The sequence below is a fragment of the Sorex fumeus genome, unplaced genomic scaffold (genome assembly GCF_029834395.1).
Source record: "Sorex fumeus unplaced genomic scaffold, SorFum_2.1 ptg000083l, whole genome shotgun sequence".
In the NCBI taxonomy this organism is placed as follows: Eukaryota; Metazoa; Chordata; class Mammalia; order Eulipotyphla; family Soricidae; genus Sorex; species Sorex fumeus.
In genome coordinates this window covers 9,727,484-9,749,485 of record NW_026606140.1, presented here as the reverse complement: position 1 = coordinate 9,749,485, position 22,002 = coordinate 9,727,484, and the positions used below count along the sequence as shown (strand labels likewise).

The 22,002-nt window shown below is 47.6% G+C and overlaps 1 protein-coding gene and 1 non-coding gene across 2 annotated transcripts; one reads left to right on the top strand and one right to left on the bottom strand.

Annotated features, from left to right (window-relative positions):
• Window positions 1-856: 856 nt before the first annotated feature.
• Window positions 857-18,175, bottom strand: LOC130039169 (2'-5'-oligoadenylate synthase-like protein 2). Its single transcript, XM_056131035.1, is given in 6 exon segments — window positions 857-1,636; window positions 3,715-3,847; window positions 4,872-5,113; window positions 5,875-6,053; window positions 8,596-8,878; window positions 17,978-18,175. Coding segments are annotated over 6 exon segments (1,815 nt in total).
• Window positions 18,176-19,748: 1,573 nt separating this feature from the next.
• LOC130039210 (U11 spliceosomal RNA) lies at window positions 19,749-19,881 on the top strand. The gene has a single exon (XR_008794850.1). It is a non-coding gene; the product is annotated as a U11 spliceosomal RNA (small nuclear RNA).
• The last annotated feature ends 2,121 nt before the right edge of the window (window positions 19,882-22,002 follow it).

The following is a 22,002-nucleotide window of genomic DNA, read 5'->3' as shown; positions in this document are numbered from 1 at the left end:
TCTGCAGTGAGCTGCTTGGTTCTGAGATTCTTTTGTGTGTCTCTGAATCACAGCCCTTAAGGGGCTTAAGTAGTAGCAGGAAGCAGTTGGTGGGCATCATCTCAGAGTCCCACTGGGGCAGGGGATGAGAGGACCTGGCTCCTCCCCCATCCCATGAGGCCTGGCGTTTGTCTTTACTGCTCCCGCGTACCTGGGCTTTTCATTGGGTTCTGGAATATGGCGGCTGCTGGGATTCCTAGGGGCAAGGCGCTTTTAGAGGAGTTTAGGTGGTGGAGCAGAGCATTCATACTTATGCTCCAGAAAGAGCACAATAGTCTGGATCCAAAGGGGAATATCTGGGGATGCAGGATCAGAGGCAACCTGACTCTGGGCGCTCCTGGCATTGCGGGGGGTGGCCGATTCAGAGAGTCAGAGAACCAAAGACTTTTTTTTCAAACTTTTTTTTTATTGAATCACTTTGGGATGCAGTTACAAAGCTTTTATGATTGAGTTTCAGTCATACAATGATCGAACAACCATCTCTCCACCAGTGTAATTTTCCCACCATCAATGTCCCCAGCATCCCTCCTGCCACCCTACCCCACCCTAACCCCTGCCTCTAATATGGCAGACAATTTCCTTCTTCCTCTCTACTTTTGGGTTGGGGAAGAAGGCATCTGGGATAGAGAAGGAACCCGAGACATTTTGAGGAGTTTATTTGCAGTCGACTGCATGGGGTCCCAGCCCGAATCATGCAGCTCTGGTCACTGATTTTTTTCTTTTTTTTCTTCCAGCCTTTTAAAAGGGTTTGTGCATCCTTCTCTAGCAGATGTGCAGAAGCAGATAGGCCATTTGGTCATGTTACTGTTTGGAAAACCTAGCTGCGCAGTTTATTTCTGCTGTCGGCAATCTGGGAATTTCCTGTCTCCGATCTTAATCGATCAGTGATCATTTTCACAGTCCATTGTCTCAGAAAATCCCTGACACTGGACCTAAACAATTTTGTAAGGGTGACAGTTTTAGTCACAGTGTTTGGGGCGTCCCAGTCACTGGTCACGTCCACAGGCGGCATCTGTAAGCGGCTAGTTCTGGAGTCTGCTCTAAGGCAAAACCATGAAAAAGCAACACTGTGGTCTGAGGGCCAGGTGGTCACCCTGATGCCTGGCCACCGCCCGGGGGACTAGTAATCTTTCGTGAAGAGCAGGAGGGTGTCACAGTCTTGGACCTGCAGGTCTGAGAGAAAGCTACTATAACGCACTTTGTGGCCTGGGAATTTGAGTATCTGATCTGTTGCATCGGGCCCCCCTTCCTCCTCAATCTTCTCCTTCAGGTCAGAGATGGAGGCGTCAGGGCGAATGGCATAGGGCTCGCTATGGCCGCTGCTGTCCTTCACAAAGACCTGGATCTCCCCAGGCTCCATCTTCAGAGCCGAGACTGTCACGCTGGCAAAGAGCCCATAATCCGCCAGCGTCTTGGAGTTGCTGAGTAGTTTCCGCTCGTCTCCAGGCTCCTGGAAGGAAAACAGATGCTTCCCGCAGACCTGACACATCTTCTTGAAGCTCCTTTTCATCTTCCAGATGGGACTGTAAGGGTCCACCATGAGTGTCTGGACCACCTCACCCAGCACCTTCACTTTCACCTGAACATCTCTTGCCGCCTGGAAGGGAAGAGCGGGGAAGGGTATCTGGGTGTCTCCGCTTCGGGGGTCATGGTGCGCTTGACAGCTCACCCCAACATTGGTCACATGGGAAGGATCTTAACCCCTGGAAAAAACTGGGGCTGTCCCTGGCAAAGAAAATGGAGTCTAACAGAACATGGGAATCCACTGACCTCTGACTCCTGCTGACCAGGGGAATGACAACAAGTAGCATTTCCCAGAAAGCCTCCTCATGGGTCTCTACAGAGTCCCCAGCTGTCACCCAGGGGTCCCATTTGCACCTCCTCCCTCGACACTTTATAGGGCTATTGGGAGATGAATCCCAGAGACATCTGTTGTCTTAGCAAAAGTCCGAAACACCCTAAAAAACCAGATCAGAGGTACTCTGGCCATGTAATTCAAGGCATTTCCTTTGTCAGGTTACAATCTTGCACTCAGAAAGATGGATTAGATCCAGAGAGACTTTTGGTACTTTCTCCCCCGGCCCCCTGCCCACCTCCCGCACAGTTCTGGTATATATGTCTCCTCCTGTATTTGTTCTCCAGACCACACCTGACGGTGCCCAGGCTCTATTCCTAGCATTGGTGTGGTCTGAGGGGACCACACAGTGTCAGGGATGGAACCCGGATCTCTCGCATGTAGAGCACGTACTCCAGCCCTTTGAGCCAGCTCCCACCTGCACCCCATCCTGACATCAGCAGCCTCCAATAGCCTCGTGCTCAAAATAGTCCGTCATGATTGGTTGGTTGTTATGCCTTGTCGGTCTCTCTGTGTGGAGCCACAGACAGATAAAAATTTTTATCTTTCTGTGAGTGAGTTTTCACTATTCTGATATTTCCTTTGACGAGAAGTTCGGTGTAGTGCTATTTGCCTATTTTGTTTTTGTTGCCCTTTTTTCACCTTCAAGACAATATAATGAGTTACTCTCTTTAAGGGACTGGAGCGATAGCACAGCGGGTAGGGCATTTGCCTTGCATGTGGTTGACTAGAGTTTGATTCCTCTGCTCCTCTCGAAGAGCCTGGCAAGCTACCGAAAGCATCCCACCTGCACGGAAGAGCCTGGCACGTTCCCCGTGGCGTATTCAATATGCCAAAAACAGTAACAACAAGTCTCACAATAGAGATGTTACTGGTGCCCACTCGAGCAAATCGATGAACAACGGGATGACAGTGCTACAGCTGTGTGGAGCTGGCATTCTTTCAGATGCTTTCAGTATGCCATCAAATAATTGAATCACTTAAGTAAATAAAACTAAGCATGTGAACCCCGGCCCCCTCCACCCTTCTGCCCTCAGAGATGCACAGACAGAGGCCTGTGCCCGTATGCCTACAACCATTCCATTACAGGAGATGGAAGATGTTGGAACAGAGAACGGAGACTAGCTTGGATTGTGTGCCTTTTCTTATAGAGTTCTATTTGCTTCGGGGTGCTATGCGTGAGCGTCACTATACTCAGAACATAAAATAAAACTACCACCACCATCACCACCATAAAGATGTTGGGGAGGGTCTTGGCAAGAGTTGGAAGACTGTTCCAAGGGTCTTGCTGCCAGGCACCCTGGTGCCCTGGACCTTCCAGTCAGGGAGTGACGACTGGGTATAGGCCCCTCAGGCTGCACAGTTTGTCAGCCTTGCCTTGGAGGCCCCGCTGGTACCTTGGACTTCTGCTTCCTCTGCTTCCTCCTACAGAAATGGAAACGTTTTGCCAGGATTTCTCTCCTATTGTATGTGAGCCTGATGTTCCTCTGCAGATCGGGAGAGTGATTTCTCAGGGCTCACAGCCTAGAGTCCTTCCTGGGTGCTGTGACAAGTGTGGACAGCCATGCGCTCTGGGGAAGGCGTGGAGTTAGGCGTGGGGCTGTGCAGAGGGGATCATTGTCTACCGAGAAACCCTAAATTCCTCCTGTACTCGTCTTGTACTAGTCCAGCCAGTGCGAGTCAGTTCTTGGAATCTCTTTCTCATGAGGTTCCAGAGCACCCCAGAAATTGTCTACCCATTTTACAGATGAAAACACTGAGGCCAGACACCTTTAAAGGGAAGTGCTGCCCAGGGGTGAACATCTCCAGGGAGCCCATACTTGCACTGGCCACGGGTCCACAGTCCTGCAGCAGGCCTGTTGTAGGCAGTAGGCAGCCTCTTTGGCCATCACATCCCATCTTTTTTCTCTCCCCAGATTGTTGGTGGGATCTACAGGGTCCAAGATCACGGGCCTAGGAGAGAGAAGGGGAAGCAGATTTCTATCAACATCTGAGCTCTGGCCTCTGGTACTCAACTCCCACTCCGGGTGAGAGTTACCATGCCGGAAGGGCTCCCTGGGAACTGATGCCTGGGTTTAGGACCGGAGGAATAACTTAACCTGGTCCCTCAGTGTGGTGCCTTGACGTTGTGCTAGAATACTGGATCCAGAATGCTCTCCTAGGAATGGAGGATTCCCAAAGAAATCAGCCTGAATGCCTCGTGGGAGGACAAGGGTAAAGAGTCATGGAACGGGATTTGATCATGCCAGACCTGAAGGTTTGTTTATCTTCATATATTTTTCCCTTCTTTTGGTGACAAAGCTAAGACATTCCCCTTTGTCTTTAACTTATGTTGGGTTTTCTTTCATCCACTGTTGGTGGGAACGCGGTGTGGCTCAACCTCTATGGAAATCAACATGGAGATCCATTTAGAAAAATAGGAACAGAACTATCATATGACCCATTGATGTCTCCTCTTGGCATCTATCCCCCCACACAAAAACATTTATTCTGAAGGATGGATGCAAACCTGTGTTTATTGCCACACTTAGCACAGTAACTAAGATATGAAAACCACCCACATGCCTCGATAAATGGATCGAGAAGTTGTGATATAGAGGAAATGCCATGTAGCTCCAGGAAAGGACAAAATCATGTAATTTGCAGCAACATAAGTGAAACTAGTGGATCTCATGTCGAGGGAATTTAGTCAGAAGGAAAGGGATCAGATACAGGATGATGTCTCTCATAGGTGGGACTTAAAGATATACAGCAGCCAAGGGTCCCAGGAGAGCTAACTTGAGTTAGTGGGGTTGAGAGGGAGGGGGCACTGACATCCTTAGTGGGGGGAGGGGGAGGTGGTATGCTGGTGATGGCTGTGGTGTTGGGATTCTGTGCATACCCCTGACAGCACTGTCAATCATGGCATCTCAAGACAAGCATTTGAAACGGGTGGGTTTTTCTGTTCCTTGCAGCCCCAAGCAGTCCTGGAACATACCTTTGTTCCTTCAGCTGTTTTTTGATAAAGATTCTGACAGCCTCATTTTCGAAGTTATAGTACTTGGTCCAGTAGATGCAGATATCATCATAATCTTGGAGGAGCTTCATCACTGTCCTAAAGCCTTTGGCCAGGTCGAAATTCTCACGTTCGCCTGTGCCTGTTTCCCAGGCGTAGATGGTCAGCAACTCCAAGGCGTATTTTGAAGGTAAGGCCACTTCTGTGTGTTTGTGTTTCTCATGCTGGAGAGGAGGAGAAAGAGGGGTAGGGGTGTAGTGGGGGGAGCTGTGATAGATTATTATTACCCTGGGAATTGGATCTTTCCAGACCGCTCTATTTCCAGGTCCCGGTATCATGTCACTCACCACATGGCACCTTTGAGGTGGGCCAGGTGGTGTGGGGCCCAACTGAATGCATACCCTGGGCTCAGCAAGATTTCAAAAAGGAGGAAAGTGTGGCTGGGAGTACAGGTTCGTGGCAAATATCCGCCTTCAGTGCCAAGCCACTGAGTTGTAACCCTGGCACCATGTGTGTGGCCCACTCTCAGGCTGGGCTGTGTATCTCTGGGAATTGTCCCCAGCCCCTGAGCCTAATGTGGGGGTATCCACCATTAAACAAACAAACAAAAAAGTGGAAGGGTGGGGTCAGGGAGATAGTCCAGTGGGTAAGGCTCTTGCCTTGTACATGGTCAACCTGGGTCTGATCCCTGCATCCCTTATGGTCCCCTGAGCCCTGCCAGGGGTGATCCCTCAGTGCAAAGTCAAGAGTAAGCCTTGAGAATAGCCAAGTGTGGCCCAAAAATCGAGAAAAAAATCGCAGCCAGTTCTGTCTCTTTTTCCCCCTAGCCGGACCCCCAGCCCAACCTCCCGGCTTGGCCCCCAACCTGGATCCCCAGCCCAGGCCCCCAGCTAGACCCCCCTAGTCTAGTCCCCAGCCCAGCCCCCAGTCCAGCCACCCAGCTCAGGCCCCAGCCTGGACCCCCAGCCCAGCCCCCAGACTGTACCTGCAGGTACCACCAATGTTTCACCAGCCGCAGGAGTTTCTTGACCTTTACAGAGCGACCTTTCACGAAGTATCGCTGCAAGATGGTGAAGCTGGGTGAGAACTCCCCAGGGTAGCCTTCGTAGGTTATTAAGTTTTCATAGATTTCCTGTGGTAGTGTAGAGTCCGGGAAGGCTTTTCCTGCTAGGAGAGCACCTGGTCAGGAATGTCAACCCTTCTGCGTGAAGACGTGGGGAAAGGACCAGCATTCCACGTTAACACACAAAATCCTCATTCTTGCTTTATTTCCCCCACCTTATGGCGAGACGTTATTCTCAGGTTACTTACGAGCCCTGGGTTTGTGAGATCTACAGGATGGCCCTAGGGAATAGGTGAAATTTCACAGAACCCTAAGGAATCACACAGATGGGGCCAAATCAGGCTCAGTATTGTCAGTTTTCTATGGTCCAACCTGATTTTGTGATCCCATTGAACTGGTTACTATAGTTGGAGATGTTTGATTTCTTTCCCAAGGACAATCAACAAGTTTTTGGAATCCAAATATGGAGAGATAGAGATAGAGATAGATAGATAGAGAGAGACAGGTGGAGAGACAGAGAGACAGAGATAGAGAGAGACAGAGAGACAGAGACAGAGAGACAGAGAGAGACACAGAGAGACAGAGAGAGAGAAAGAGAGAGAGACAGACAGAAAGAGAGACAGAGAGACAGAGAGAAAGAGACAGAGAGAGAAAGAGGGATAGAGAGAGACAGAGAGATAGAGAGAGAGAGAGAGAAAGCTCCTGCTACAGAGGCAGGGGTGGGAAGGGAAACTGGGGACATTAGTGCTGGGAAATGTACACTGTTGAAAGGAAAGGTGTTGGAACATTGTATGACCAAAATCCAATCATGTACAACTTTTTAATGAGTATCTCACTATGATTCAATTAAAAAATAAAAAATAAAATAAACAAAAACAACAACAAAATACCCGAGGAAAAAAATTCCACAACTCTATTAAATGGAAATTCATGGGATGTAGCAATAGCACACAGAGGAGTTTATCTGAAGAGAGGAAACATTAATGGGGTGGGGTTTTTGTTCCCATGTTCAGAGCAGCGTGATCCACAGTCATTAAGCATGGACTCTACCGCAAGGCCCATCCACAAATGACTGGACAGAGAAGCTATTATGTCTGTACACAATGGAATACTACCATGTCATTGGGAAAAAAGGTGAAATATTGTCTCCAGCAACAGAATAGAGGGAACTTGAGACAATTAAGCTAATGTGAAATAACTATGTAAATGAGAGCCCATGAGCTAATGGTTTCACTCACATTTGGAATATGGATGAGTGAACTAAACTGGCAAGAAACAATAAAACCACTCCTAGACTCAGTGGCATTAACTAGAGGGGGAACGGGAGTTTGAAAGGAAGGAACCAAGGGGGTTTTTGGGGTGCTGGGAGGAGGACACTCTCACACAGTCACACACCAAGAGGTGTGAGACCAACCCCTAAAAAATCTCTCATGCTACTGGCACATATCAGAAAGAACAAGAACTTCTAGTGCTTGTGTGGATGTGGGGAGAAAGGGACTCTCATTCATTGCTGGTGGGGATGTCAACTGATCTAGCCTTTCTGGAAAACAATATGGGTATTCCTCAAAACACTAGACATTGAGCTCCTCTATGACCCAGCAATACTGCTCATGAGAATATACCCCAAGGACCCCAAAACATAATTAAAAAATGTCATCTGCACTTTAAAATGTTAATTGCAGCACTATACACAATAGACCAGAATCTGGAAACAATGCAAGTGCCCAAGAACAGATGAGTGGATAAAGAAACTTTGGTACATCTACACAGTGGAATATTATGCAACTATTAGGAAAAAGTGAAGTCATGAAATTTGCTTATATGTGGATGAACATGGAGAGTATCATACAGAGTAAAAAGAGTCAGAGGGAGAGGGACAGACATAGAATGATTGTGGGATATTAAAAAAAAACATAGTATGAGAATAATACCCAAAGTAGAAACAAGGGCCAGGAAGACCCATGCATCTTAGGAAGTTTGCCACAGGTGTTTGGGAGTGTAGTTAGGACAGAGAAGGAACCATTATAACAATGATAATAGGAAATGGACAAAAACTGGGCGCTGAAAGGAGGTAAAGTGATATACGAGGGAGAGAGAGAGAGAGAGAGAGAGAGAGAGAGAGAGAGAGAGAGAGAGAGAGAGAGAGAGAGAGAGAACATGTGTCTGCCATAGAGGCAGGCTAGTGAGGGGAGGGATGGGAGGGAAACTGGGATCATTGGTGGTGGAAAATGTACATTGGTGAAGAAACGGGTGTTGGTACATTGTATGACTGAAACCCAATCATGATCAACTTTGTAATCGAATATCTCAAGGGAATTCAATTAAAAAAAAAACCCTAAAATCCATCATATTGTCAAACAACAAGGTTTCCCAAGGGAAGAGTAGGATCCCCAACTTGGGTTGGGTGGAAATCTGGTATAAGTTTCACAATGATACATGGCCACATGCATTTATGGGGGAACCTCATCTTCGAGGGGTCTTTCCAGACCTACCCTCCTGCACTGAAAAGTGAAGAAACTTTCTATCTCCCCCCACCCCCTGATCCTGCCCACCAGTTTCTGCTCTCCCAATCCTCCCCAAGGCCAGCTTGGAAGAATGTCCTCTCCCAGAGGTGTCTGTGCAGTGACTCCTCATCCTCTTTACCCAGAACGTCGAAAGCAGGGACCACGTCCACTTTGATGACATCGCTGTTCTTCTTGGCCTGGACCTGGATGGCCAGGGAGTGGGGGCTCCTGCTCTGGTGGGAAGTCACAGAGAGGCCGTAGGTCAGGCTCCGACTGAAGTGATCCACTTTCTTCTTGATGAAGTCAATGACATCCGTACAGAGCTCTGCTTGGTCTTGGAAGCTGGAGAAACAGCTCAGGAATAGGATCAAGTCCACGTTGGAGGTGTGGTTCGGCATTGTCCCCTTTCCGTAGGAGCTACCCTAGGGAGCACATCAGTATTGAGCTTCATTTGCCTTGAGGCCTGATGCTCTGATAGGTGGGCGGGGGGGGGTAGAGGGTGGGGTTAAGCCAGAGACACTCTGGAAGGCTCTTGACTCAGGTCCCCAAAGGAGCCTTGGTCATCCATTGGACATGATGACTGTCAAGAGGTTCATATTATCACATCTTTTTTATTTCGGTGGTTGTGGTGGGGGAACACCTGATGATATTAAGTGTTTACTCCTGACTCTAGACTTAAGTATTACTCTTGGTGGTAGTTAAGGGACCAAATGGGATGCTGGTATCAAACCCAGGTTCGCTGCATTCAAGAGAAGTACTCTACCTGCTGTATTATTTCTCTGGCCACTTACTAATTTCTTTTTAAAATTAAAATTTACTTTTGAGGGCCCCTTTAGTCACACCCACAGGTGCTCAGGGCTTACTCCTGGCTCTGAACTCAGGAATCACTCCTAGGAGGGCTCCAGGTACCATATGGGATGTCAGGACTGTATGGGTTGGCCACACGCAAGGCGAATATCTTACCTGCTGCACTGTTGCTCCAGCTGATGTTTTTGCCTCTTTACATTGATTATAAAAATAAATCACTGGGCAGGCTGCTCAACCATCTCAGTGAGATGCAGGTTTTCCGATTCATCCCTGTCTCTAAGCCTTTTCTCAGAGGCCATTAGAGGTACCTGCTTCTTACACACCATCAATTGTCAACGCCTACACCAGTATGGTCTAACAAAGACCTCAGTCAACCGCCATGTGTGACTCTTTGGTTTTGAATATATCTATCTATCTATATATAGATAGATAGATATATAGATATATCTCCCTGCTCCGAGAAGTAGAATTTTGCACAAAGGAGACAGTGGTCTGATCCCATTTGGAATTTTGGGACAACAGCAACATTGGTCAGGCAAAACTGTAGATTGAATATGATGTGGTCAATTTTGTTGTGGAACTGTCCAACAAGAGAGTCCCATGTCCAACGTTTAGATTTGGCCTCCTGAAACTGTGAGTTACCATGGATGGTCTTGGTCGACATGATGAACTCAGACAGTCTCTCACCCTGTTTGTTCCATTCTAGGCCATGGGTCCCAATGTGGAGTTCTTCGGCCAATCTTCTCGGTCTTATCTTGGCATTAAAATCACTGACAGTAATCTTGTAGAAGGTGTGGTCTTCTTTATAGAACTTCTCCAGCTTCATGTAGAACTTCTCAATTTCTTCATCATAATTGGATGTTGATGCAAGAAAAAACGGCTGCAAAGTTTAAGAAGAGAACTCCCAGAACAACCACCAATTGGAAGCTCTTTGGCACTATTGCAGCAATATGGAAAGATGTCGTCATTGACAACATTGACGAAGAATATGATCGACTGGGTCAGCACCTCCATGATTGTGTGAGAAATGCTGAGAGAGAGAAAGCCACAAAAAGACGCTTGTCTTCAAAAACTCTTGAGTTCATTTGCCAAGGTGGCTGGGCGTGAGCCTCAGGTAACCACAAGCTAATGTCTGAGCTCACAAAGCAGTGCAGAGAATCTATAAAGGATTCTATCAGTGTTGACTGATGTGGCAGAAGCCAGGAAAAGCATTTGCAATGCCCGCCTGTCCTTTGCCAACTACAAGACCAAGATGACTGCCCTCCTGATGGATTTATCCATGACTTCTACTCGGATCTCTTCAATAGCCACATCCATATACCATATTCCACATACCAAATTCCACAGGATGGATATGTCCCAAAGTTCTCCCTTCTGAAATCCAACACGCCATTTTGTCGGTAAAGAAGCGAACAGCATCTGGCCCCGACAAGGTCAGACCCGAACACCTGAAGAATCTGCCATCAGTACTCATCAATACACTGGCTTGGATCTTCACATGTTACCTATCTGAGTTCAAGGTTCCGTCCCAATGGAAAACCAGAAGGATCGTTCTTCTGTACAAGAAGGGAGACATCCATGACATTGGCAACTATCGCCTGATCTGCCTGTTGTCCATCATCTATAAACTGTTCACTTGAGTCATCCTGAATAGGATTGGCAGAACACTAGATGAAGGACATCCATGTGAGCAAGCCAGGTTCCGCAAAGGATTCAGTACGATCGACTATATCCACACAGTAACCAAGCTCATTGAGGTTTCTCGGGAGTTCAAGATGCCGTTCTGTTTAACGTTCAATGATTTAAAGAAGGCTTTTGATTCTATTGAGACTAAAGCAGTCATCGAAGCCCTAGCCAAACAGGACGTTCAAACTCAATACATCAGGATCCTCCATGAGTTGTGTTATGGATTCACCACCAGGATCTCACCATTGTACAAGGAAGTGATCATCGACATGAAGAGAGGGGTTCGGCAGGGTGATACCATTTCACAAAAACTCTTCAGTGACACCCTCGAGAATGTCATGCGACGACTGGAATGGGAAGGAATGGGAGTGAATATAGACAGTTGGCAACTACACCACCTCCACTTCACTGATGACATCATTCTAATAACACCAAACATTAGCCCAGCAGCACAAATGCTGGCCGTCTTCGACCGTGAATGTGGAAAGGTCGGACTGCAGCTGAATCTCACAAAGACAATGTTTATGAGAAACAAACTCTTTCCTGACATTCCATTCACTCTCAACGGAATGACCATCTCTGAATGCAACAGTTATGTGTACCTAGGTCGAGAAGTCAACATGACAAATGGCCTGGCACCTGAGTTGCGCAGGAGGAAGAGAGCGGCTTGGAACGCCTTCAAGAGCGTTGAAGAAATAAATAAGAGGACGAAGAAACTCCAGCTCTGGGCACATCTCTTCAATTCCACTGTTCTTCCTGCATTAACATACGCTTCAGAGACCTGGGCCCCAAGAAAACAGGATGAGAACGCTATTTGGGTCTTTCAAAGAGGAATCAAAAGAGCTTGGAATATCATGCTTCACTCATATGAGAGAAAGAATCCGGAGTTCCGACCTCTGTCATCAGTCAAGAGTCAGGGCCGCTGTCTCATTTGCCAAGGTGTTGAAAGTCAGATGGGCTGGACACATAATGAGATTTGGAGATGACCACTGGACTAGAGCCTTACCGACTGGATTCTACAGGATGTCAAAAGACCGCGTGGCCGCACACCTACGAGATGGTCAGAATTCTTTGTCAAGACCCTGAACGATTGATTTGAGGCTCTTCGTGTTCCTAGAACGAGCAGACTCCATTGAGCTACACTAGCAAGTGACAGGGACAAATGGGGATGTTACTTGCGCCCGCTCGAGTGAATCGATGAGTAACGGGAAGTCAAGTGATCAAAATAAATTGAGACATGAAAAGCTCAGCTCTGCACTCAGACATTCCCCTCAAGTGTTCTGGGATCCCATGGAAGGTGACTATTACATCGGATTACATAGGCCGTGTATTCTCACACTCAGCATCATGCATTTGATAGCCACCCATGCTCTGTGTGCACTGATAACTAAACAATGTTAATCATGCAAGCACTTCTATTGCCATAAAATGTTCTAGGGGGCAGTTCATGCCCAGACCAATGCATTTTTGTATCTAAGCACCAACATATATTCTATATTTAAAAATTTTAAAAGGAACTGGAGCAACAGTACAGTGGTTAGGGCATTTATCTTGCACACGACCGACCTGAGTTCAATCCGTGGCATCTCTTATGGTGCAGACTACTATAACGACTAGTGAAACCAGATAGAGAGAAAGGGCCTTTTTTGTTTCATTATATTACCTTTACGGCCACGCCACCCTCCCCTGCTGCCACCATTCCTAAGCCTTACCAACCGGCCATCTATTTTCTATCTCGACTCTCTTGGAGAGAAGAGTTATATAAATGCATCAGGTAGAATGTTCTTACTGTGACCATTTGACTTTCTTTTTTCCCTCTCCTCCCTTCATATCATGTGTTTGATACCTATCCATGCCCTTTGTCTACTGATTAATAGATGTTGATCTTGCAAATTATCAAGCAAATGGTGGCTACAAGAGGGAACCCTCATTCCATCTTGTTATTCAAGGCTTGGGGTTTGTCTACAATCCACCTATTGTTTACTGCTGAGTTCTCAAGAACTTGCCTCTGATGTCTGCGCGTCTTAGCTGTCATTTGGGTGAGTGACAGTGGTTTGTGCAAATCTGTTCCCTTTTGGTTGACACCAGAAGTTCACATTCTTTTTATCTTTATTTATTTATTTATTTTGCTTTTTGGGTCACACCCGGCGATGCACAGGGGTTACTCCTGGCTCTCCAGTCAGCAATTACTCCTGATGGTGCTTGGGGGACCATATGGGATGCTGGGAATCAAAGCTGGGTCGGCCGCATGCAAGGCAAATACCCTACCCGCTGTGCTATAGCTCCAGCCCCTCTTTTTATCTTTAAATGAGAGAGAGAGAGAAGAGAGAGAGAGAGAGAGAGAGAGAGAGAGAGAGAGAGAGAGAGAGAGAGAGAGAAAGTGCTTGCCATAGAAGCAGTCTGGAAGTTGGGGATGGGAGTTGATGGGAGGGAAACTGGTACTGGGAAACGTGCACTGGTGGAGGGATGGGTGTTGGAACACTGTATGACTGAAACCTAATCATGAACAGCTTTGTAAGGGTCTATCTCACAGTGATTCAATAAAAAAAAATTTTTAAAAATTGAAAAAAATATTTTGGAAGCTAAATTCAACCCCAAAGTTTTCTTTTTAAAAATCTCTCCTGTGTTCATTTTCTTATTCTTTGTCATTATTTTTCCTCATACTTCTTTTTTGGTCGATTTTTGATTTTTCCCCCTCTTTTGTTGTTCCTTACAACAGAAGAAGCCCCACGAACAACACTGCAAGGGCAGGGAGAGAGAGCTGGGCACGCAGGGACGCTGGAGCGGGGTTTGCAATGCTCAGTCGGGACGATGGGAAGGGGACTCGCAGCAGGAAGGGGACGGGGGCTGTCAGGAGGGCTCCCCCGGGGCTCCGGCCTGGGACTTCTGTTTGGATCTGTATAAAAACTACTGGGATAGAAAAAAAATGATGACGATAACGATGATGATCACTGTTACTGTCACTGTCTTCCCATTGTTCATCGATTTGCTCGAGCAGGCACCAGTAACATCTCCATTTGTTCCTGTCATGTGCTAGTGTAGCCCGATGACATATTGGGGGATCCTTCAGGATCAGGGGAATGAGGACCATCATTGCTACTCTTTTTGGCATATCGAGTATGCCACAAGTAGCTTGCCAGGCTCTGCCGTGTGGGCGGGATACTCTCAGTAGCTTGCTGGGCTTTCTGAGAGGGATGGAGGCTCTTGGGGCAGCTTCTAATCACCTTTACAGGTGTTCCCAGTCAGGCATATATGTGGGCAGGATACTTTCGGTAGCCTGCTGGGTTCTCTGAGAGCAAAAACTAGACAATAAGAGGGCAATAAGATGATGATGAAAACAATATTATGTGAAATAGAAGCTGGGGTAGGTCCATGGCCCTCATTCATGAAGAAAGAAGGATAACCCTAAAAAACTGAAAGTGGAGGCACAAGTGGACGTGAAAGGTTGTGGGACCCGTGAACTGTAGGAGAGGTTTGGGGGGGCAGCCTCTCCCCTGGCCTCATGGGACACTCAATGAAAACATTTTTTACTAACATATATATGTATATATATATTTTAATGTTTTTTTTTCTTTTTGGGTCACACCCAGCGATGCTCAGGGGTTACTTCTGGCTCTGCATTCAGTAACTATCCCTGGTGGTGTTCAGGGGACCATATGGGATGCTGGGAATCGAACCCGGATCAGCTGTATGCAAGCCAAATGCCCTACCCACTGTGTTATCGCTCCAGTCTCTTTACTAACATATTTTGCTTTGGGGCCACACCCAGATGTACACAGGACTTACTCCTGGCTCTATGCTCAGGGATCACTTTTGGCAGTGTCAGGAGACTATATGGTATGCCATGGATTGAACCCAGGTCAGATGCATGCAAGGCACACACCCTAGCTGTTATACTAACTCTCTGACCCCTAAATCAGTATATTTATATATATTTATAAATCCATACAAATGAACGTGTTTTCTGGCTGTCTATTAGGTGTGATTGATCGTAGCAGAGTAAAATGTTAATAGTGTGATTGGTGCGTGGTCATTTTGTAATTTGGGGAATATTTTTATATTTTGGTGCCTAAATGTGGAATTAGAAACATCATGAAGCAAGTCGAAGGCTGGCTTATAGGGCCAGTGGGCCTGCTTTGCATGTGGGAGGTCTGGATTCACCCCTTTCACCGTCTGCGCCCTCCAGAAGATGTGGAAGGCCACCCCAGCACCGTGGAAGGCCACTCTGGAGCACCTATCTGGGAGTAGCCCCCAAGTCTGCCAGGGGCAGCCCTATAGCAATAAATAAATAAAATCACAGAGCAGATCTGGGATATAGCTCAGAGGTAGAGAGACTGTGAAGTTTTAGGTTTGATCTCTGCCACAGCACAAACCAAACATTTTCCCCCGACCCCACAACCCCCAACACATACACCAAATAAAACAAAACAACTAAACTCACGAAGCAGTGTGCCCTCAACTCATGAAGCAGTCTGACCTTAGACTCCTGGGTAATCTTAAACATGTTCATCATGTTCATCAAAAAGAAGCTTTTTCCTATTTTGATTTGAGATTCTAAAAACAAGGTATGCTCTAATGTGGCAGTAAAATAAAGGCTGCTGTGACCATATGGTGGAGAAGGGGCCATGCATGTGGCCTGAATTCCATCCCTGACACCTCATATGGTCCCCCAAGTACCACCATGAGTGACCCCCGAGCACAGAGCTAGGAATAAGTTCTGAGTACCTTAGGTGTGGCCCTCTCTAAATAAACCAAAACAAAACAAAGCAAAAACCACTGTGCAGTAGAGTCTGGAGTACATGCTTTGCATGCAGGAGTGCTGGGTTCAATCTTGTAGTCTCCGGAGGCCCATCAGCCCCACCAGCCCCTGAGCTTGGAGCATTCCCCAGCAGTGAGCTCGTCACGGTCACTCCCCAGAGCAAAGCATCTGTAGAACAGGAAGCAGAAGTTGCCCTTTATCCCGGGACTTCAGCACTGGGGAGCCCAGCCTAGAACTGCAAGGTTGACTCTTAAAGGAACAGAAGGAACCCCGAGTCTCTGTCTTCTAAGCTTCTAAGCTCCTGGTTTGCTAAGAAGACCCTGACTCTTGGTTTAAGTGACTGAAAGTTTCTTCTAGAAAAAAATTGCTGCTGAGGGACCAATGGGTGACACCAGCAGTGCTCAGTGGCCAAATGGAAGGATTCTCTTTCAGTGCAGACTTTGCCATACTCAGGCAGAGGCTGATGGCTCTCGTGCTTGATGGTTTTCATTGCAGCAAAAGGCACACAATCTGTGGTCAAGACACATTTGATTTAGGCTGCAATACTACAAATTCAATGACAGGGGCTGGGGAGATAGTACAGAGGCATGCTTCTAACCCCAGACCAATCCCCGACACCTCTTTCCCTCTTGAACATTGATACATGTGGTCTTGGAAGCCTCCTGAGTGTGGGAAGCCAAGAACCCTCTCATAGACCCTAGCCGTGGTTCCCATGTTAGGAACTGCTTGGGACAGACATTGGTGACAGTCTCCCAGGGCTTCTTGACCTCAGCCGATGCCTGATCTATAGCCACATAACATCAGGCTGACAGTTATCTTATCTGGCCTCATCTATAGTAACCTCCAGGATGCATCTACTGCCCTAAGACCCTTTGATATACAAATGTAAAGCTCAGGATGCACCTACTGCCATAAGATCCTTTGATGTACAAATGTTTACCTTGAATGTTAGGTAAAGCTCTTGTTGCTGACCTGACCATGTATGGTTATATTGCTTCTGCTCCTGACTGGGCTGCCCCGACCCTATATAAATAGCCTGTAGCCCCCAATAAAGTTCTGTCCCTTTTTCTCTCTGTTTCTAAACTGTACTCTGTCTCTTTTGTCTTGTATTCATTCGGTTGGTCCCTCCTTGCACCATCGGATCAGTCCTCGGGTCACCTCCGCGGGCCGGAGAGTGGTTGGGGGGGACCCTGCACCTGAGCACAGGGGGCGGCGGGGGGGGGGGCCGCAGGTATTTCCTGGCATCTCTATCAGAGCACCTGCTGCCTTGGACACTTGCATTTAACCTTCTGGCCTAGTTGGCTGAAAATTTACTGGATTATTCACAGAGCCTCTGAGCACCACTTGGGACGTGGGCCACCTGCCCATCTGGTCGAATTCTGATTGAGCACTTTTCTAGGAGAAACCAAGCCACAACAGGGTGTTTAATTATGTGGTCCATCTCTGAAAATCCATTTTACTGTGGGGGTACTCTCTGTAATTATGACATTACATAATTTTTCTTGTACTATTATAATAATATTATGAAATTAGCTTATAATATTAAGTTTCTATTATAACTTAATAGGATTCATAATATAAATTTAGGATGGTGCAGTTTTTGAAGAAAAATACAGCAAATAATATTTATGACCGGGGACAAAGTGTGCTTTTTAAATTTCTAAAAATTTTTTTGCTTTTTGGGTCACACCCAGCGATGCTCAGGGGTTACTCCTGGCTCTGCACTCAGGAATTACTCTTGGCAGTGCTCGGGGGACCATATGGGATGCTGGGAATCGAACCTGGTTCGTCCATGTGCAAGGCAAGTGCCCTACCATCTGTGCTATCGCTCCAGCCCCAAGTGTGCTTTTTTGGTGGGGGAAACTAGGGGGCATCCCATAGGTACTCAGGGATCAAAGCTAGGCTCCAGCATTCAAAGCACACACTCTAGTCCTTCAAGAAATCTCCTCTTCCCACAAGAAGGTTTTGTTCAACAAGAAATAGGAAGTGTACAGTTGAGAAACACCTGTTGCTTCTATTCCATCTATGTCTCAGAGGGCTGGATTCCAAATGATAGTCCTTGTCATTCTATTGCTTTGGAGAGTCACTGTTTAAAAGCACATTCCCTGCTTCTGGGACACTTAATCTTTCTCAACATCCAGGCTGAAGAAGAGGAAGGACACCAAGGCTGAGAGATAAAACCATTCCCCTGCTCCCCAACCCCCCCTCCCCCAGGGCTCACCATTCCAAAGGAGAAGAACCGGGATTGGAGCACAGGGTTGTCACTCACCTTCACCACCTTCAGCACCTGGACATTTCGGCCTGCCACCTGCATATCCTGGAAGCAGTGATTCTTCAAGAAAATGGCACATCGGTGACAAGCATCCTGCTCTTTCCTCTTCCACTCCCGGTCGGGCTGGAGGCTCTCCTCCACGAAATCATTGAGGTCCTCTGCCAGAGTCTTGTACAGATCCTGCCGGGGTTCCATCTCTGACCAAACTTGGTGTCTGGCCAAACCTTTTAAGTCTCTCCCAGCCCCAGCCTGGCAGGAGGCTCCTCCCTCTCCTACGCCCTCTCTGACATGGATGTGAGGAAACAGAAACTGAGCCTGCGGGCTGCACTTTTCTCTTTCTGTATTGGCTGTTAGGAGATTCGATGGCGCTGGCACCTCTCCAAGAGACTCTCAATCCAGTGTCCTGGAGTGAGTCCTACTTCTTGGTGTCTGTACAGAATTGGGGTGAAACCTGGGGATGTCTGCTCTGGGTGCTGGCTGATGTCTATGTGAATGGGAGAGTGGGAGCTTGAATTGTCTTAAATGGAGTCTTAAATGGACTGTGGTTTTACTTATTTATTTTGGTCTTGAAGCCACACCCAGCAGTGTTCAGGCATGACTCCTCGCTCTGCACTCAAGGATCACTCCTGGCAGGCTTGGAGGACCTTAATATGGGGTGCCTGGGACCAAACCTGGGACGGCCACATGTAAAACAAGTGCCCATTGTACTATTGCTCTGGTCTTGTGTGAGGTCATTACTTTTTTTTTTTTAATGTAGGAGTACTGCTATTTATTCAGCCAGAGATCATTACTTTCTAATCGTCTAAGAGCAGATACCTTCTTTACCTGTCGTTTTGTTCTTTATATCCTGGTGACCCAACCTTTCTTTATCCCCAGTAGCTATAAACTTAAATATTCAGGAAGCAGTTTCAAAAAACAAAATTCACTGGGGCTGGAGCAATAGCACAGCGGATAGGGCATTTGCCTTGCACATGGCCGACCCAGGTTCAATTCCCAGCATCCCATATGGTCCCCTGAGCACCTCCAGGAGTGATTCCTGAGTGCAAAGCCAGGAGTAACCCGTGAGGATCGCCGGGTGTGACCCTCCCCCAAAAAAACCCAAAATTCACTGAATTAGAATTAAAAGAATAGTAATTTGGGGTGGACTAAATTTAGGTAGAATCTAAAATGTATCACTGTATCACTGTATCACTGTCCTCCCATTGTGTTGTTCATGGATTTGTTCCAGCTGGCCCAGTAACATTGTGAGACTTGTTACTGTGTCACAGGGAGCTTGCCAGGCTCTGCTGGCAAGATACTCTGGTAGCTTGGGAGCTCTCTAGGAGGGGCAGAGGAATCGAACTTGGGTCGGCCATGTTGGCTGCATGCAAGGCAAACGCCCTACCCGCTGTGCTATTGCTCCAGCCCAGAATCTAAAATGAGACCAAAGAAAGAATAAAAGTTGGAGGGTGTGGCACAAGGGCAGGAGAAGAGGCAGAGGAACCCCATGGCTGAGTAAAAGACTGGATTTGCCTTAGCTAGGCGAAGGGCTTTGGCTGTGAAAATTTCTTACTGACTCGGTCCTTGGGCAGAAGCTCCCCGCCCGCACTCCTTGAAGCTGCCCGCAAGCCCTGTGTGCTGATTTCTCCAACAGCCGTTTGTGATATGGGCTGAGGGCAGCCTGTACAAACAAGGTAGTTGGCACTTTTTCTGCATATAACTTCTGGTTCTCCAGTGGTTCTGTTGAAAAGTCCTGCTTATGCCGTTGTAGAAAAAAAAATCTTTCATCAGAAAGGGTTTCTGCGATGAGTGGCACACGTAAGGACAGCTCACTTGCTCTGTGTGGAGGCGACATCAGGAGATTTCAGAAACATAACTTTTTGGCAGTTGGGCAGCTGTTTATCACTGATCCTGGCTCCCCTCAAACCTCACCCCCCAAATCTCTCCTTTAAAAAATAATCCCACCACCAATGTACCCAGTTTCCCTCCCACGCCCCTTCTTCTCTGCCTGCCTCTGTGGCTGCCTCTTCCTCCTCCTCCTTTCTTTCCTACCCCCCCTTCTCTGTCTCTCTCACACCCCCTTTTGGGCATTAAGGTTTGCAATGCAGATACTGAAAAGTTATCATTAATATCCCCATACCTCCTTTCAACACTCAGTTCTTGTCCAGAGTGATAATTTCTACTATTGTTATATTGTGCCCTTCTCTATCCTAAATACCCGTTGTCCCCCACACACTTGTGCCAAGCTTCCAACCATTGACTAGTTCTCCTGGCCCATTTTACCTGACTTCGGATATTAGCCTCATCTATCTCACAAATGTGTGTATATTATTTATATATCCCAAAATGAGTGCGATCATTCTATATCTGTCCCAGATAAAAGAGTAAAAGATTAAAAAAAATCCTTAATCACACACATCAATTTGGGGTGCTGGTGATTCCGGAGCGGACCACTTTTTGCCATATGTTCTTAATGAACCATTCCCTTTACCATTTCATTTTTGGTTTTGTTTTTGGGCCCTACCCAGTGTTACTCAGGGCTTACTCCTGGCTCTATGCTCAGGGGAATCACAGGATGATGGGGATCGAAACAAGTCAGTCATGTGCAAGGCCCGAATCCTGCTCACTAGGCAATCTGGCCCCTCTTGAGGTGGTCCAGACCCTGCTGTGCAAAATAACACCTTTGGAATTTCTGCTTCTGTGCTCTCCCGCCAGCTGCCTGCAAGTGCCCCAAGCCACAAGATCATATTCAACCTCTTCAATCTTTTATTTTTTTTTGTTTTGGGGTCACACCAAACTCTGGGCCTGCCATCGGACCACTGGGTACAACATCTGGCCCACCAAATCCACCATTCTCCCTCCCAGGATGGTTAGCACCTCAAGGTGTTGGGAGCTCTAGGCAGGCTCCACCAGATTTTTGCCTCAGTTCCGGGACCCTGGGCATTGGGACAGGGAGCATCAGGGTTGCAAGAAGGGTTAGAATCAAGGAAAGCTCTGGGCCTATAACCCAGTCACTGACAAAACACAGTGTCTCAAAGGTGACCCCAGGGTCCAGCCGTAAAAGCTGCCCTCTGAGCAAAGATACGCTCAGAGCAAATTTGACTCATCTGCACTTCACAGTGGCTAGCGTGGCACCTGCCACTCCCAGACTCAGAAGGAAAACTGATGTTGGGTCTGTCACCCCGCCACCGGAAAAAACAAGGTCCAGACCACTGGGTACGTTACATTCCTTATCTGGGCCGACAGCACCTCACACGACTGGAAGCTCCCAGAAATATCTGAATTGGGCAGAGTGCAGCTCTGCTAGAGAGCAGGGGCGCAGAGTTGCTCATCACTGACCTTGGTGCCCAAAGGGATGCTGGGGAACTGTGGTGCCCGGGTGAAACTAGGCGTGATGAATGGGCCCCTCCAGCAGTCCTACTTTTCCTTGAGTTCCTGGGCTGGTAGGGTGACACCGCTTGTGGAAGGGCTGCAGGTGGGGAGAGAGGCCCACAAGAGCGGTGGTGGCCCTTGATGGCCTCATTTTCATCACGGGGAGCCCGGCTGACGTGGAGGATGGTGGTGGCCTTCTCCCCATCCAGATTTTCAGAGCAGTATCCCAGATCAGGGGCTGACGATAGCTTCAGGGTGTCCCCTTTCTTGCAATGCATCGGGGACATCTTGTGTCTTGCAGTTTGACATGTGTTGGAAGAAGTGGGGTAGGTTCCAGGGTGGCTCCCCAGCATGTGGTCACAGTCACTTTACCCACTGACACCTTCCCCTGCATCTTCTTGGAAATGCAAGTGCAGCGGGACTTAGTGGAGGTCAGTCTCTCTGCAGGCCTGTGGGGCAGCTGGGCGCTGGACATGGGGTGCGCCCTTGGTCTGTATGGAGGCCCGTAGCTCTGGGGTGAAGCTGGAGATGGCATTACGTGAGGAGTAAGGGTTCAGGGACAGCCGGAGTTTCCTAAGTAGTCTTGGCCCTGAGCTGGTCACTTTTCCCACTGTCAAACACGTGGCTCTGGAGAGGAAGGGAGTGGGGCCTTAAGGACCCCCAGAGGCCAG